This window comes from Pan paniscus, chromosome 3 (genome assembly GCF_029289425.2).
Source record: "Pan paniscus chromosome 3, NHGRI_mPanPan1-v2.0_pri, whole genome shotgun sequence".
Classification (NCBI taxonomy): Eukaryota; Metazoa; Chordata; class Mammalia; order Primates; family Hominidae; genus Pan; species Pan paniscus.
In genome coordinates, this window is record NC_073252.2 from 174542516 (window position 1) to 174557701 (window position 15186).

The window sequence follows — 15186 nt, forward strand, 5'->3', positions numbered from 1 at the left end:
CTTTGTTTTCTGATCATGAAGACTATCTATTTAACACAAATTTACAGAAAGCTTACTATATGCCAATCATGGTTCCAAGGGCTTTATATGTATGCACATGCTGTTTTTTTGATTTTTTTTTTTTTTTTTTTTTTTTTGAAACAGAGTCTCACTCTGTTGCCCAGGCTGGAGTGCAGTGGGGTGATCTCAGCTCACTCACTGCAACCTCCGCCTCCTGGGCTCAAGCCATCTTCTCACCTCAGCCTCCAGAGTAGCTGTGAATACAGGCACGTGTCACCATGCCCAGTTAATTTTTCTATTTTTTGTAGAGATAGGGTTTTCCCCATGTTGCTCAGGCTGGTCTCAAACTCCTGGGTTCAAGTGATCTACCTGATTCAGACTCCCAAAGTGCTGGGATTACAGACGTGAGCCACCACACCTGGCCTATATACACATTCTTATCCTCAAAACAACCTGATTAAGCAGGCATTAATTATATTCTACATTTTGGAAGAGGACTTTTAAAAGGATAAAGTAACTAGGCTGGGCGTGGTGGTTCACACCTGTAATCCCAGCACTTTGGGAGGCCGAGGCGGGCGGATCACGAGGTCAGGAGATTGAGACCATTCTGGCTAACATGGTGAAACCCCGTCTCTACTAAAAAAATACAAAAAAAAAATTAGCTGGGTGTGGTGGTGGGCACCTGTAGTTCCAGCTACTCAGGAGACTGAGGCAGGAGAATGGCGTGAACCTGGGAGGCGGAGCTTGCAGTGAGCTGAGATCGCACCACTGCATTCCATCCAGCCTGGGCTACAGAGCCAGAGTCTGTCTCAAAAAAAAAAAAAAAAAAGGATAAAGTAACTAAATACACAAAACAGACACAAAGAAAAAGAAAAAATTAAAAATTAAAAATTAGCATCTACTCATTGTGCTACAAAGAAGCAGAGAGAAACTAAGTAACTTGTCCAAGGTCACACAGGTACTAAGAGGCATCCTCAGGACATGAATACAGAAAGGCATGTCCATACCCTGTGCTCTTATCCACTGCACTGCATCTCTAAACAAGTTACGTCACTGACACAAGCAACAGTTATGTGACTGAAACAAGCAGAAATATTGGCAGTGAGTTCTTCCAGGCGCTATCACAGGCAGTGTAAACAGAGTGGATAGGTTCTGCAGTTAGCAAAATAGCTAGCTTTGATCCCAGCCTTTATCACTTATGACTGCATACTTTACTATTGCATAAAAGTAAGAGAAAATGGTAATTTAGGGACGAAGTTTTAGGTAAATTAAATTACAAAATAAATGTCTAAATAGAAACCTTTCAACTATAGAAGTCAAACCACAACTTTCTGGTCTACCCCGAAATATACATCTTTCCACCTGTCCAAATGAGGACAGGTTGAAGCCAAACTTCTTTAGAAGTGAGTCTTTTAAACTTGTAAGTATTACTTTTTACACAAAGTTGTGCATTTGAATATTTCCTCTTTCAGTATGTCCTTTCTCTAGTAGGTGGCATCTCTTGAGTTTGAGTAAATTATTCCACCATATTTAAAAAAAACTTTTATAAGAACAGCCAAAGTATTTATATTGTTTATTTGGTAGTTTACCCACCTCCTCACATCCCCACTCCCACCTTTCTGGTCTCATTGTTAGCAGATTTTAAAAAGCAGGAATTTCCAGGACACTTTAGGGTTCTCTCCTTCTCTTTTTTTTTCAATTGCCCACTGACCTACAAATAAATGTGTGTGCAAATATGGGGATTCTAATCTTGTACACTTCTGATTGTCTAAATATTCTATTTCAATGAACTGTCTACAAATTCTTAACCATGCAAGAAAGAACACGTAAGTCACACTTGGCAGTCTGAAGAACTATTAAGCGGTGTATGCATGAATATGTGTGTGGGGGGGTCTGTGTATGTGTATCTAAGCATGACCACTGTTTACACTGCTTGCTTTGTTTGGAATGCAAACCATAATGGCAGAGATGTCTATTTCTATACTTTTGTAAATATATCCAGATAGCACAATGATGGGTGCCTACAGTAAGTCAAAAGTAATCACCACTATCATCGCCAGCAATCAGGAGCATATAGAGGAGTTCGAATACCATATATGGGTGGCCACTGTAATGAGAAAGGCAGAGTCACTGCCAGACACTTTAAGAAACCCTGCAGTTGAAAATGGCTTCTGAGAAGCTTCTGGTCGGCTTTCTTAGACACTTCTGTGCAACAATGCCAGGTTAAGCTCCTTAAAAACCTCACTTTCAGCATACCACTAAAGCTCCTGTTGCTTTCAACTCAAAGTCAGACTTTCTCTTTGGTTTTCACACTTCCCACCATGTTCCCTTCAGTTTCCCTTAAAGCTCTTGACTTTTGCACCAAAGGGTTTGCTTCTAGTTCCCCAAATATCCCTGACCTTTACTTCCTCTGTACTTTGCTGTCATTCTTCAATATTCAAAACATCCCTCTCTCCCCCATTTCTGTAATTAGCATCTACTCATTTTTAACATTGGGTCTCATATCATTCCACCTTTCCCAGGCCTGCCCATGCAACTCCCAGAAGGCTAGCCAACAACTGGTGGTAACTCACAAGACTCTCTTACAAAACCACTTACATGGTCTGGATTTATAGTTTAATTCACTTGTAGTATTTTTAATGAGTAAATTTATTTTCTCCAAAATGATTATAAGCTTGTTATAGACAAGATCACTCACTCTACATTTTTTGCATCACACACTGAACTGTAATTTCCTGCTTAGAACTGAAGCTGCCACTAGTAAGAACTGATTAACATGCCCCTGAGTTGAAGTAGATTAAAGAGCAAATAAACCTGGTACTAATGGGTAAAAAGGAATTAGGTGCATCCACATGGCTTCTTTCTTCAATTCCTGGATTACCTTTCCCTGCCTCTTCCAGGCAGTCCCAAGGCAATAAAGCAATGGAGGAAGGCCTGTGGAACAGGGCTACAATCCATCTGCTTATCCAAAATGCCTGGAGACTGCAAGAGTCTCTGAACCTGGAATTTTCTGGAAACCAAGTGCATAGACATATTAATACTCACACCCCAAAAACAAGCAGGACTGATGGCAGCATCATGTAAATAAATACATTACTATTTTCCCAGTGAAGATTAGAAATATTTAAATTAGATAATAATGACTATAAATAGCCTTATGTCAGTTCAGATCAGGATTATAGCACCAAATAATTTAAGAAAATGAGCTTTTGGGGCCGGGCGCAGTGGCTCATGCCTGTAATCCCAGCACTTTAGGAGATCAAGTGGATCACCTGAAGTCAGGAGTTTGAAACCAGCTTCGCCTACAAGGCAAAACCCTCTCTCTATGAAAAATACAAAAATTAGCCTGCTCTAGTGGCACATGCCTGTAATTCCAGCTACTTGGGAGGCTGAGGCACGAGAATCGCTTGAACCCACGAGGCAGAGGTTGCAGTGAGCCAACATCATGCCACTGCACTCCAGCCTGGGCAATAGAGCATGACCCTGTCTCAAAAAAAAAAAAAAAAAAGAAAAGAAAAGAAAGAAAAAGAAAATGAGTTTTTGGATTTCAAAATTGGAAAAAAAACTATCGTGGATAACTCCTAACACCTGAAAGCCACTAGGGCACGAGCAGTATAAGGAAACAGTACTAATCCACTGACAAAGCATTTAATGTACAATTTGATTAATTCCATGATGGATGCCCAATAAAGCAAATTAAATAAAAACAGTCTCTGCTTTCTCATGGTTAAACATAAACTCTGAAAAAAAAATTAATCAACCGAGGAAAGAAGCCACCCCAAAAATTTACACTAGTAAGTTTCAGAAAAACAATTACACAAACCTTAAATATTTATAGTAAATTTTATAATTACACTATAACTCAAACTCATCAGCATCTCTCCTTGTTTAAAGTTCTCTGCTATATCTGTTTTTTCTAATGAGAAAAATCAATGATACCTTAATCCACAATTTATACAAATCTGTACATACAAATATGTTTTTGTAACAAAAGGTAGACCCATACAGTATTTATAAAATGCACATCTACAAGGAATAATGTAACTGGTGAAAGGTGAAACAATATATGCTCAGAAGTCAGAGGAAGTATAATGCTTCTGCCAACTTAAATTTGTTCTTTCCAAATCCACTTATTTGTGAAAGGTCATTTGGCAGAGGTAAAATCACAATCTTTCACTGAAGTTACTTGAGCACAACTTTGAAAAACTGTTTGTCAGAAAATCTTGTTAAGCCTCCAGTTAAGCAGTCGTTCTTATAATATTACCATGGATTAGGTCATTTATAATTTATCTTTAGTCAAACGAACACCATGTGGTAAAGCCTGGAAGAAAGTCTGGGTTTATTTCCGTTTGTCCCGTTGTGGGGAATTAGGACCTAAATAAATGCAACAAGGTGCCCCTAACTGCAAAGTCACACACAGTGCTTTTCTCTGCCTTCCTGCACGCTGCTATAGTGTGCCAAAGGAGACCAGCAGAGGGGCTGAAAGGAGTCTGAATCACAGGCCCAAAGGCCCAAACCCATTACCACATTTCTCTAAAACATACATGCTTCTCGATTTACGATGGGGCTACATCCTGAAAAATTCCTCCTGAGTTGAAAATATATTTAATATACAGTAGAGTACCTGTTGTTTACTCTCACGATCACATGGCTGACTGGTCACAGCTCACTTCCATTGTCCAGCATCCAGAGAAAGTATTTTACTGCATATTATTAGCCCAGGAAAAGATCAAAATTCAAACCTTGAAGTATGGTTTCTACTGAATGTCTATCGACTTTGCACCATTGTAAAGTCCAAAAGTCCTAAATAGAACCATTCTAAGTCGGGGACTGTTGGTATATGCCATAAAACTTTTTTTAAAAGAAAAAAAGGAAAAAACATCTATTCTTTTTCCTGGTTAAGTCATTCAAATCTTGGGTTCCTCATCCTTAATGAAATAAAATAATGTCCATATTATGGAGGTGTAGTGAAAAACAAAACTAACTTGCAAAGCTCTTTGCGAAGTGCATAACACACGTTATGAACATCACAGATAATGATTATAAACTCCTACTCTCAATAACAACCCCAGGACTGCCAAAGGCAAGCAGGCAAGCACAGTCCCAGGGATTCGGGAAACCCTCATTAGTCTCATGCCAGTTCCTCTGTTGGTGAAAACCCCAGCAAGAGCTGAGAAACAGCATTCTGGGTTGGACACATGGAGATAACTAGGAGGCCAGGACCTTCCTCTCAAGAGGAACCGGAACCAGAACTGGAAGTCCAAAATGAAATCTAAATCCACTACCCTCCGTCTTTCTCAACTCAACTGAAAAGGACAGGATTAGAGATCTACGGGTCTTAGACATATGCCAGTAAGATCAGTAATTAACTGCTTTCTATGAAGCAATTTTGATAACTGTCTTGTGAATAAATAGCTACCAATCAGATATTCGTACTTCAGAAGACTATAATGGAGTGGAAATCAAAATGAAAGATGAATTGAACTTTCTATATCTAAAACCTCATATAATAAGTAGCATCACTCAGAGGAATGTCAGAAATCTCTTATAAGAGTAGATGTTGACAAACATACTCAATCATATACTATAAGAAAAACTGTAAATAGAACAGCTTCGGACTTGCTATTCTCTTTTGTTCCCATCATGTCCAGTTAATTTTACTTTTGCCTGCCTTACTTTTTTGACACTGTCTTGTTTGTGTTAACATCCTTCAGAGAAACATTTTAAGACTTTTCAGTAAGTCATCCAACCACAAATAACTAGAAATAGGAATCCAGTAAATGCAAATATAAGTCAAGGAATAAGGAGATCTTCATTCTATTTGTGATTTTTACCTACAATCTTTTGTATGGCTTTACGGGTGGGCTGAAGGGCTGGATGGCTAACCTTGGTTCATAGTTTGTGTGCTATTTTTGATTTTTTTAATATTAAAAAAGTTCCTAGGTGAAAGTTATGAAAACATTGCATCTATTGGGATTATAGATATTTAGCATCTTCTGTTTACCTTCTGAAATATTTTCTTGGGGTTCATGTAGTTATAGAAAATTAACAATTGATTTCTCCCCAGTTCTTCTCTAGTGCTTAAATCTAAATGTGGTGCTTGTACAGGCCACTAGGGAGAGACATAGAGTCTTCATATCAGTTTCTTGGCAGTTGTGTGACATGTTTCATAGCAAGGACACAGCAGTTTCACTGAACGCATTAATGACACATGCCCTGTCAAGGCTCTATTCACCCACTGGGGAACGACACTTTAATGGAGCAATGAAATACTGCTTTGTGGTCTATGGAACTCAGAGATGATGTTTCATATGGGAAATGATGTTTCATCACATAGGAAAGGAACCCACATCACATGCAGAATACTAACCCATATTCACCATACAGAATACAAAAATGGTTAAATATGAAAAGCAACATTTGCAAACAAAAATGCATAGTGATTTTCACGGCAATGGTAAAATTTGCCATATCACCAATGGCAAATTTTACATCACCAACGAAGACACTTTTGAAAGTTAAAATTAACTTTTTTAATCCTCCAATCCCATACCTATACATAACACACGTAAACACACACACACACACACACACACTCAGGGTACATTAATTCTAGACTCACCCAGCAGTGAGTGACTCTCATACAGGCTATTGGCTTATCAGGGAATGTTTCTCATTTTACTCTCTACTGCACATTTTCTTACTGTAAACCAAAGTAAGTGACCGTAGCCAATACAGAGATGTTGCCTTACTAAATCATACTTTTACTAGTTTTGACTTTGCAGAAATAGCAAATAGGTACTGCAAAATCAAGGACTCAAATTATCAGAAGCGTTATTGAGCCGATTATTACACTTCTGCGGTATTTAAGAACAGAAAGATATTTTCATCACTATAGTTATGGCAATGTAAGTATAGGCACTGAAAATTATTTTTGCGATTCACAGAATGCAGTCTATTTCATTTATATTGCTTTTACTCAAGAGGCATTCCTTTAACCCCTATATTAAATTATTACACATTCCAAAATTTTAATGTTTTCCCAAAATTTAAATGCAAAGGTAGTTTGATTTCCAAAAATTAGTCTTCTCAATCTTTAAGTGTATTTCAAAATATAAATATAAATAAAATATTTCAAAATATAAGGCTATTTTCTACACATTGTGTATGTGTTAATCAACAGTCAAATTAAAGTTGACTGTAACACACCACAGGTACCTCTCCACTTGCCACCAGTTGAAATAAACTACTGCAGTACAGTTCCAGCAAGGGGTACTGCAAGTGTTTGAACTGAAATGTCGAATATAACTTCTTTAGGAACTCTCTTAAGCATACTCTATATGGTTATGGCAGGTATGAACTTTTTAGATAAAGATATACTCTTTTAGAAGAGCCAGTAAGAAGTAGGAACACACACAAATCCTTTTTGAAAATCAGGATGCCTCAAAAGTATTTTGGCAACATTTTCAGGCATAGGATTAAACACCTCTTATTTAAAAGAAAACAAAACAAACAAAAAACCCAAACAAGAAAAAAAAAACTTAGTTTGCAGTATCTCATGACCAGATTTTAGGAATGAAGAGCTTATAAAGTTGAAACAAGCCTTGCATTGCTTGATTGTGATCTAACTGACTCTAATCTCCCGTTACATCTCAAGTCTGACCAACTTCAAGTGAACTCTGAAAGCTCTGGAGCCTGGTTACTAAAGTCCCTGACACTTTTTTCTAAATTCGCTCACAGCGCCTGGTGCTCTGCAGACTATGAACAGTCCAGGAAAGTAAGGCTGGGTTGACTGATCACCAGTGTCCCAGAATCTGTTTGGAGTCCCATGAATCAGCTGGGGAAAGAAACGAGCATTTCCCGACCAAAATGAACTCATACTCTCCAGAGCCCCGCTGACTGGGCAGGGTTCAAGACCCCTTGGTTGTCCCAGAGGAAACCAGTCTGAAATAGATTTCGGGATCTCTCACTGGGCACCTCTCCGGGCCCTTCACTCGTGTAACTTGCTTGCCTCTCTAGTAACAACTTTCTATTTAAAAAGCAGAAGATTTTTCTCCAAAGCAGCGTGCACTGAGCTCAGTAACTTTGGACCCCACGTACACAAGCTTAAAGCACACACATTTTCCCCCGCGCAGGTTCTCGGGTCCGCCGCAAACCCTAACGCAAACTCTCGGGTTCTCCGCAAACCCTAACGCAAACCTACCGTGGCCTCGCCCGCGTCGGGCTCCGCGTCCGAGAGGTCGAGTCCGGACTCGAAGGCGGCGGCGGCGGGCGCCTCGCGAGGACCCGGGAGCAGCGCAGCGGCGAGCAGAGAACACGCCACAGAGAAGAAGCCCAGCAAGTGCATGGTGGAAGGACCGGGGGTGGGGGACCGGTCCGCTGGCGGGGGCAGGGGTGGGGGCGCGGGCGCCCCTGCGAGGCCGCGGGCCCCTCCTGGTCCCTCTCCCCCGGGCTCCTCCCGGCGACCCCCCCTGGGCGAGCCGGAGGCGGCGGGAGCGGGTCCGGGGCTCCGCGTTCCCAACTTTGCAGGGCGCCCTCCCGGCCAGTGCCGGGGAAAGGCGGCGGGTGGCAGGTAAAAGCCTCACAGGAAACCGGACATCCGAGCTCCCCGCATTCGGAGCCCGCGAGGTGAAGCGAGGGCGAGGGAGGACGCCGCCGCGGTCCGCGTCGGTGTAGCTTTTTGGAGAGGCGGGGCGGGGGACACCAGAACACCCCGCGATGTTCAGCCCCTCCAAACCCGCCAGAGCCCTCGTCCCCCTCCTCCCTCCCCTTCCCCGAAGTGAGAGGAGCCGGGCTGCGGGCGCTGCGGCGGGGGCGCTGGCGGCGGTGCCGGGGGCGGGAGGAGGGCGGCGGGGCGGCTGGCGGCGGCGGGGCCCGGGAGCGCCGCGGCGCAGGAGCCTCCAGAGCGCGCCGGGCTGAGCGGCGGCGGCGGCGGCGGGCGCAGGGGCAGGGCATGACTGACGCGCCCTCTGCCTGCGCTTATGTGAGAGAAAGCGGCCGAGGGAGGGAGCGTGCCGAGCCCGGGCTGCCCTCCCCTCTCACTCTCCCTCGGAAGCCGTCTCCCTGGAGCTCCCCGTTTCCCTCGCCTCCTCCCCGGCGGCCCCACCTCCCCCGGCCCCCCTCTGGATCTCTCCCTCCCCGCCCCTGTCCCCTGCGGGGAGCGGGCGGCCGGAGGGGCAAGTTCAGTCCCCGGGCTGGCGGTTGGCGGGACCGGCTTTAGAGGTGATGCGACCACCCGGGACCACGTGCAGCGGGGAGAAACTGGGCACCGTGGGGTGGAGGGAGCCCCCGCTTTATCCTCGGCCACTCCCGAGTTCTTGTTCTCCCTCCCGCACGCCTGGCCCCCAGCGCCCTGCTCAAAGTTTGGAAATGTCCTGGGGGTTGTAAAAGTTCCAAGAGAAGGTCATCACTATGTCAGAGAACCCTATGGGACCTCGGAGGGGTCCCCTCTCTCCCTTGGTCTGTGTAGTTGAAAGTTGCCTGATGATCCAAGAACCGCAGTTCTCAGGATGCAGTGCAGGCTGTTGGGATGGATGCTAATGATCCCTTTGGAATCCTAAACTTCTAACAGGTGAAGAGAAGGGCCAGAATCTTCGTGGAGAGTAAAGAGACACATTGTCAGCTTCTGTAAGAAGTTGGTTTACTTGAAAAAGGGGGTGATAAAGAGAGATGTGTGTGAGACATATTCCAGAAAGGATGTAGCATCCAAAGAAAAGTGACTGCATTTCCCCATTGGAAAAGCACTGGGGTTTCCGTTGGGCTGGTGGCATTGGCTAGCTGCCTCCTTGGGGCAGGGTGAGCAGGTTACAGAGGACCACGCTAAGGGGTTTCAACAGTGTACAGAACATCAAAAGTCTGCCTTTCACTCCCAATCTACTTTTAAGTACACTGATGTTATAGGTCCATAATATCTTACCGGAAGAAGAGACTTTCTTATCTGGTTCAACTCTAGAAGATTTGAAACTCCTCACCCATAATTTACTTGAAGGCTTAAATATCTCAAAGGACAGGGAACCTTCCATTCTGTGTGGCTGTTCACTCCCTTTATTGATGAGCAACACTGCTGAAAAGCATTTCCTTCTATCTCTCTATTGCTTTTGACTCCTGGAGTTTTACACAATAAATCTAATCTCACTTCCACAACTGAGTCCTTCAAATATTTTGAAAATATTTATCATGGTCTCCCTAAGCTAACTTTACTCCTGGCTAAATATCCCTTTTATTCCCCAAGATGACAGTTCCAGTTTCCCCCCTTAACCATACTGTTAGCTTTCCATGTTCATGAAGTATGCGGTTGAGAACATGGCTCAGTACTTAGTGCTGTAATGAGCATGCAGAATAGACAGTATGCCTTTGTTGACACAGCCTTGGATTGAGTTTATTTTCTGGCAGCCAAATCACAGTGTTGACTCACACTACCGTTAAAGTCAACAAAATTCCTCAATATTTTTTCATGTGTACTGCTACTTAGTCACGTCTAAGTTCCCCTGTATTTGTGGAGTTAAGTTTACTGTATCCAAGATGCTTTTTTATGTATCTTTATGAAATTCCATCCCATCAGACTCGGTCCATGATCTAGCCTGTTGAGATGTTTTGTGATTTGGAACATGGTCAGTGTATCACTCTCTTGCTGTCTTCCTGCTCTATGCATATTTGATCAGCCTGCCATAGTTATCTTCAGACACTGATAGATCTGTGAAAAGAGAACAGCTAAGGGCAGACTGGGGTAGGATTTGAATAGAAGGTGGAGTTTCCATTCAACCATTTGCTATTACAATGATTCTAAACTTTGATTGCACTTGGCATCACAAAAGGAGATTTTGAAAAAACAGATGCTTGAGTACACCTTCTGCCTTTCTGGCTTAACTGGTCTAACTGGAGTAAGGCTTGGACATCAGGATTCTAATAGGCAAACAAAATTGAGAACCACAGGCATTTCCACACCCACAGGCCTAGCAGCGGGTGAAGACTGGAAAATCAACAAACTCAAAATATATCCAAAATATATTAGTATCATATTAACTACTGTATTATTTAAATACAGCAGTAAGCTGTATTCAAACTTTTTTCTCACAAAAATGTTATCTTCCTGCTGCTATATTTTGAGTCAGAAAATGCTGGCAAAAAGTTTACTTGAATAAAAAAAAGATCTCCAAAAACAATCATGCAGTAGTTGTTTAAGTATGTCTTAAGGTTGGTCGGGCACGGTGGCTCACGCCTGTAATCCCAGCACTTTGGGAGGCCGAGGCGGGTGGATCATGAGGTCAGGAGATCGAGACCATCCTGGCTAACACCGTCCATGTTAGGGAGACCATGATAAATATTTTCAAACGTCGGTGAAACCCCGTCTCTACTTAAAACACACACACACACACACACACACACACACACACACACACACACACACACACAGAATGTCTTAAGGTAAAAACGAATAGTTGCTCAGGACTTTTTGATTTTTTTTCTTCCTTACCCCCTGGAAACACTTTTTCCACTAGCAGATTTTAAAGGTTGAGAAAGTCCTTTTCACTGGTTTGTGAGTTCATCACTAGCTTCATGCAAGACCTATTTTACAACAGGTCTTCTAAATCTGGTTTTTCAAAAAGCATTGCTCAGTCAGTGGAGAAAGAGAGGTAGCAGGGCCCCAGCCAGAATAACACCTCTTTTACATATTGAGTTTTTGTTTTCTTTGATGATAGGTTTTGTTCTTTGTGTTTTGTGTGTGTGTGTGTGTGTGTGTGTGTGTGTGTGTGTGTGTGTGTGTTTGAGATGGAGTCTCGCTCTGTCTCCCATGCTGGAGTGCAGTTAGAGTACAGTGGCACCATGTCAGCTCACTGCAACCCCTGGGTTCAAGCTATTCTCCTGCCTCAGCCTCCCAAGTAGATATGGGAGATGATAGTTTTGGATGGCAAAATAATGATGATAATATATCCATTGTACATTCTCTAATATCCATTCTGACCATCTACTTTATTTCTCATTTGTTATTCCCTACCTTCTTGCTTCGTTAGTTTTACTTTGTTGCTTCATTTCAAGCTTTTTTTAGCTGAATGCTTAGTTCATTTTTCTTCTTTTTAGTTTAAAAATACAAGTTTCGGGCCATGTGTGGTGGCTCACATCTGTAATCCCAGCATTTGGGGAGGCTGAGGAAGGAGGATCACTTGAAGTTACTTTGAGACCAGCCTGGGCAACACAGCAAGACCCCATCTCTACAATCAATCAGTCGATCAATAAAATACAAGTTTTGTCTAAATTCTGCTTTACCTGTATTTCTCAATTTTGATACGTAGTGCTTCCTTTGGCAAACAGTTGCAAATATATCTTAATTTGTTTATATTTTTAACCCCCAGATTATTTGTGTTTTTTTAGTTTAGGGATATATGATTTTTATCAATTTCTAATTTTATTCTACTTAATTTTTGCTATAAATGATGTTGCTTTTAGAAATGCATTCAGGCTTTCTTTGTAGTCCTGGACATGGCTGATCATTGCAACTAATTCTGTGTGTGCTTTATTTTTGTTGGGTATTAATTTTGAGCTTATTGTAATGTTCAAATCTTGTTTGGGAATGACGTTAAAATCTCCAGTGATAATTGTTGACATGTTTTTCTGTTTCTGACTGTAGTTCTTCCTGTTATTTTTTAACATAATGGGATACTATATCATTTTGATCTAATTTTCTTCTTGGTAGTATACAATGTCATTTTTTTAACTTCTGATATTTTTATTTGAAGTTCTACTTTTTCTGATATTAAAATCGTAGGCTTTAAGAATTGAGATCAGCTGTGAACATGACTTAGGTAAAACTATGAACCAGTTATGTACACATGACTTAGTTGTTTCTTCTAGGAAACATTAGCCTGGAAAAGATAAGACTGCAATCCAGTATTTAAATTCAGTGTTTGCTTCAAGAAATGCTGGCAAAACAATATATCGAAGATAATAATATTCTGACTCTGGTAAACAGCCTGCTTATTAATGACAGTTTTCTTACCCAAACTCTCACTTACAGGTGTTAACTGATCCTAAACTACTAGATCATGAACTTTGCCCAATCTTACTCAATTCCCCACTTTGAAAGACCCACCTTAAACTACTCGTGTCCAGACTCCAAAGCTCTACAACTATTCTGCTTCTGACTTACCCAAGATACCCTAAGACCCTGTCCAGGTGGCACTCTCCCTTACTGCTGTAGGTTCGGCTAAATGGAACTTTTGTTTATTGAAAACTTTTCTACTGATATTTTGGGGTGTTCAGCAATTTGGAGGTCCCATTGAAATCCTTCTCCCTAGTAGCTCAAGCAAAGATCCTAAATTCAAAAATAGTGCAAATCACTGAGGCCTCTTGAGCTTCCTGGCTTGGTAGGGGGAATCACTCTGACTGCAATGAAGGGTTAAGTCTTCGGTTAGATTTCAGTCCCAGTTTCTTTTTATCAAGCTACCAAATGCTAAAAGATCTCCTTTCAAGAACCCTTTGATTATTTGATCAGACTTGAACAAATTTATCCTCAATAGATATCTGCCTTATTACTAACTGTTGCTTTTTATCACTGCTGCCTTCATAATTTTCTCATGGGAGTCAAAAAAAGGAAGTTCATAAGAAAGAGAATAAGCATGGGTCCTGTTAAGTCAATTCACTGAGCCATCCCTTGGGACTAGATGCCCAGAAGGATTGGTATTGACTAGACAGATATTGCCATAAACTTTATCAAAAGCTTATACAACGATTTGAAGTCTTGTTTTGTCTGTGAGACACTGATTTTGAATGAGATCTCTTGGTCAAACTTTCCATCTTCCCAAACTGCACATTTATCAGATTTGCCACTGGAGATTACCTAACCTTTAGTTTGGGGAGCCAAGGGCATGAGGTACACAAACAACTCATTTGACCACCCATTGCCAGATCATTTTGCCTTTGTCTCAGATTAAACCCAAGTTCATATCCCCTCCAAGCCATATTCCGGCCTCCTACATGTATTTTACACTATAACTGATACTATGTATCTCTGTCTAAACAGCTTAATTTTACCAACATTAATTTAGAATTTCAGAGGCCATTTGAGAAACCTTTTGTAAGAACAAAACTGTTCATTTGAGAGGTGCCTTATGGAAAGAGAGTGAAATTCCAAACATTCAATGATATGTATGTTCTGATTGATATAAGAAGTCTTACAATAAAAATACAGATTCCACAATTGCTTCAGTAATTGTTCCACGGAAGGTGCAAATGAAAAAATGTGAAAAGCTCTTTTTTAGATCTGCCCAAATCACCACTTGACTCAAAAAGCTTTTACCTTTACTATTCCTGTTCTCTCACCCAGTTGCCCTCCAAGTTCCCCTTCCCTGACACTCTTTCTGATGTCCCTTTTCTTCTGGCCAGCTAGAAACACTAAATGCTCAATTGGCTCTTAAAGTTGACCAAATCAGAATAAGCTCATTATGGCAGATTTTAAGCCCTGGGTTGGGTCTAAGCTAAACGTCATTTTCAAAAACGTCCAAAGTCTATGCAAGGTAGGTATAAATTTACAGAGAAATTTGCAATAGTTCTAGGAACACATAATTCAGGGTTCCCAGATCTCTATCAACTGATTTATAGGTTATTATGAACCTGAAATGCAACAAAATGTGTTGGAAAAGGCAGTGTGAATACCTTGAGTATGATTTAAGAGACTCCACATTTCAGAGTAAAACCAGAGGAACTTAAAAAAGCTATAAATTTTAGACAAAACTTCTGGAGTTTATGCACCAAAACAAAAATGACAGCATTGGAAACCTCAGGGGGATGCTCCATCACACCTATAGAAAACATTCAGGTGTAGGTCCTGGAGCATGTGCAGTGCCAGCTCTTGCCTCACTTTCTCTGAGTGGCCTAATGTCAGAAATAGGGAAATTTAACATACCAGCAAAACTGGAAAGGAAGATAATCCTGTTGCTAGACCTCCAAGCCCTCACGGAATGAAACTAAAGGGGAAAAAAAGGAAGTAGGAAATCAGTGACGCTCTTCCAAATGAGGGTCAAGGACTCAGTTTCCTATTTGCCCTTAAACGCTCAAGGAGAATTTCTGTGTCTTAAAAGGTGGTCTTGTGAATGTTTGATCCTGGCACTATCGTATCAACCAAAAGACTTGCCACTGTCACATGACCTCTTTCTCAGAGTTAAACGACGCCAGTGGTGGCTATCTCTAATA

General features: G+C 41.6%; 1 protein-coding gene across 1 annotated transcript in view; it reads right to left on the reverse strand.

Annotated features, from left to right (window-relative positions):
• VEGFC (vascular endothelial growth factor C) overlaps positions 1-8955 on the reverse strand; it is a 146782-nt gene extending 137827 nt beyond the window's left edge. The window contains exon 1 of the mRNA XM_003823438.5: positions 8204-8955. Coding sequence (XP_003823486.4) covers positions 8204-8347 — 144 coding nt within the window. The 5' untranslated portion in view covers positions 8348-8955. The remainder of the gene's footprint in view (positions 1-8203) is intronic.
• Between the last annotated feature and the right edge of the window lie 6231 nt (positions 8956-15186).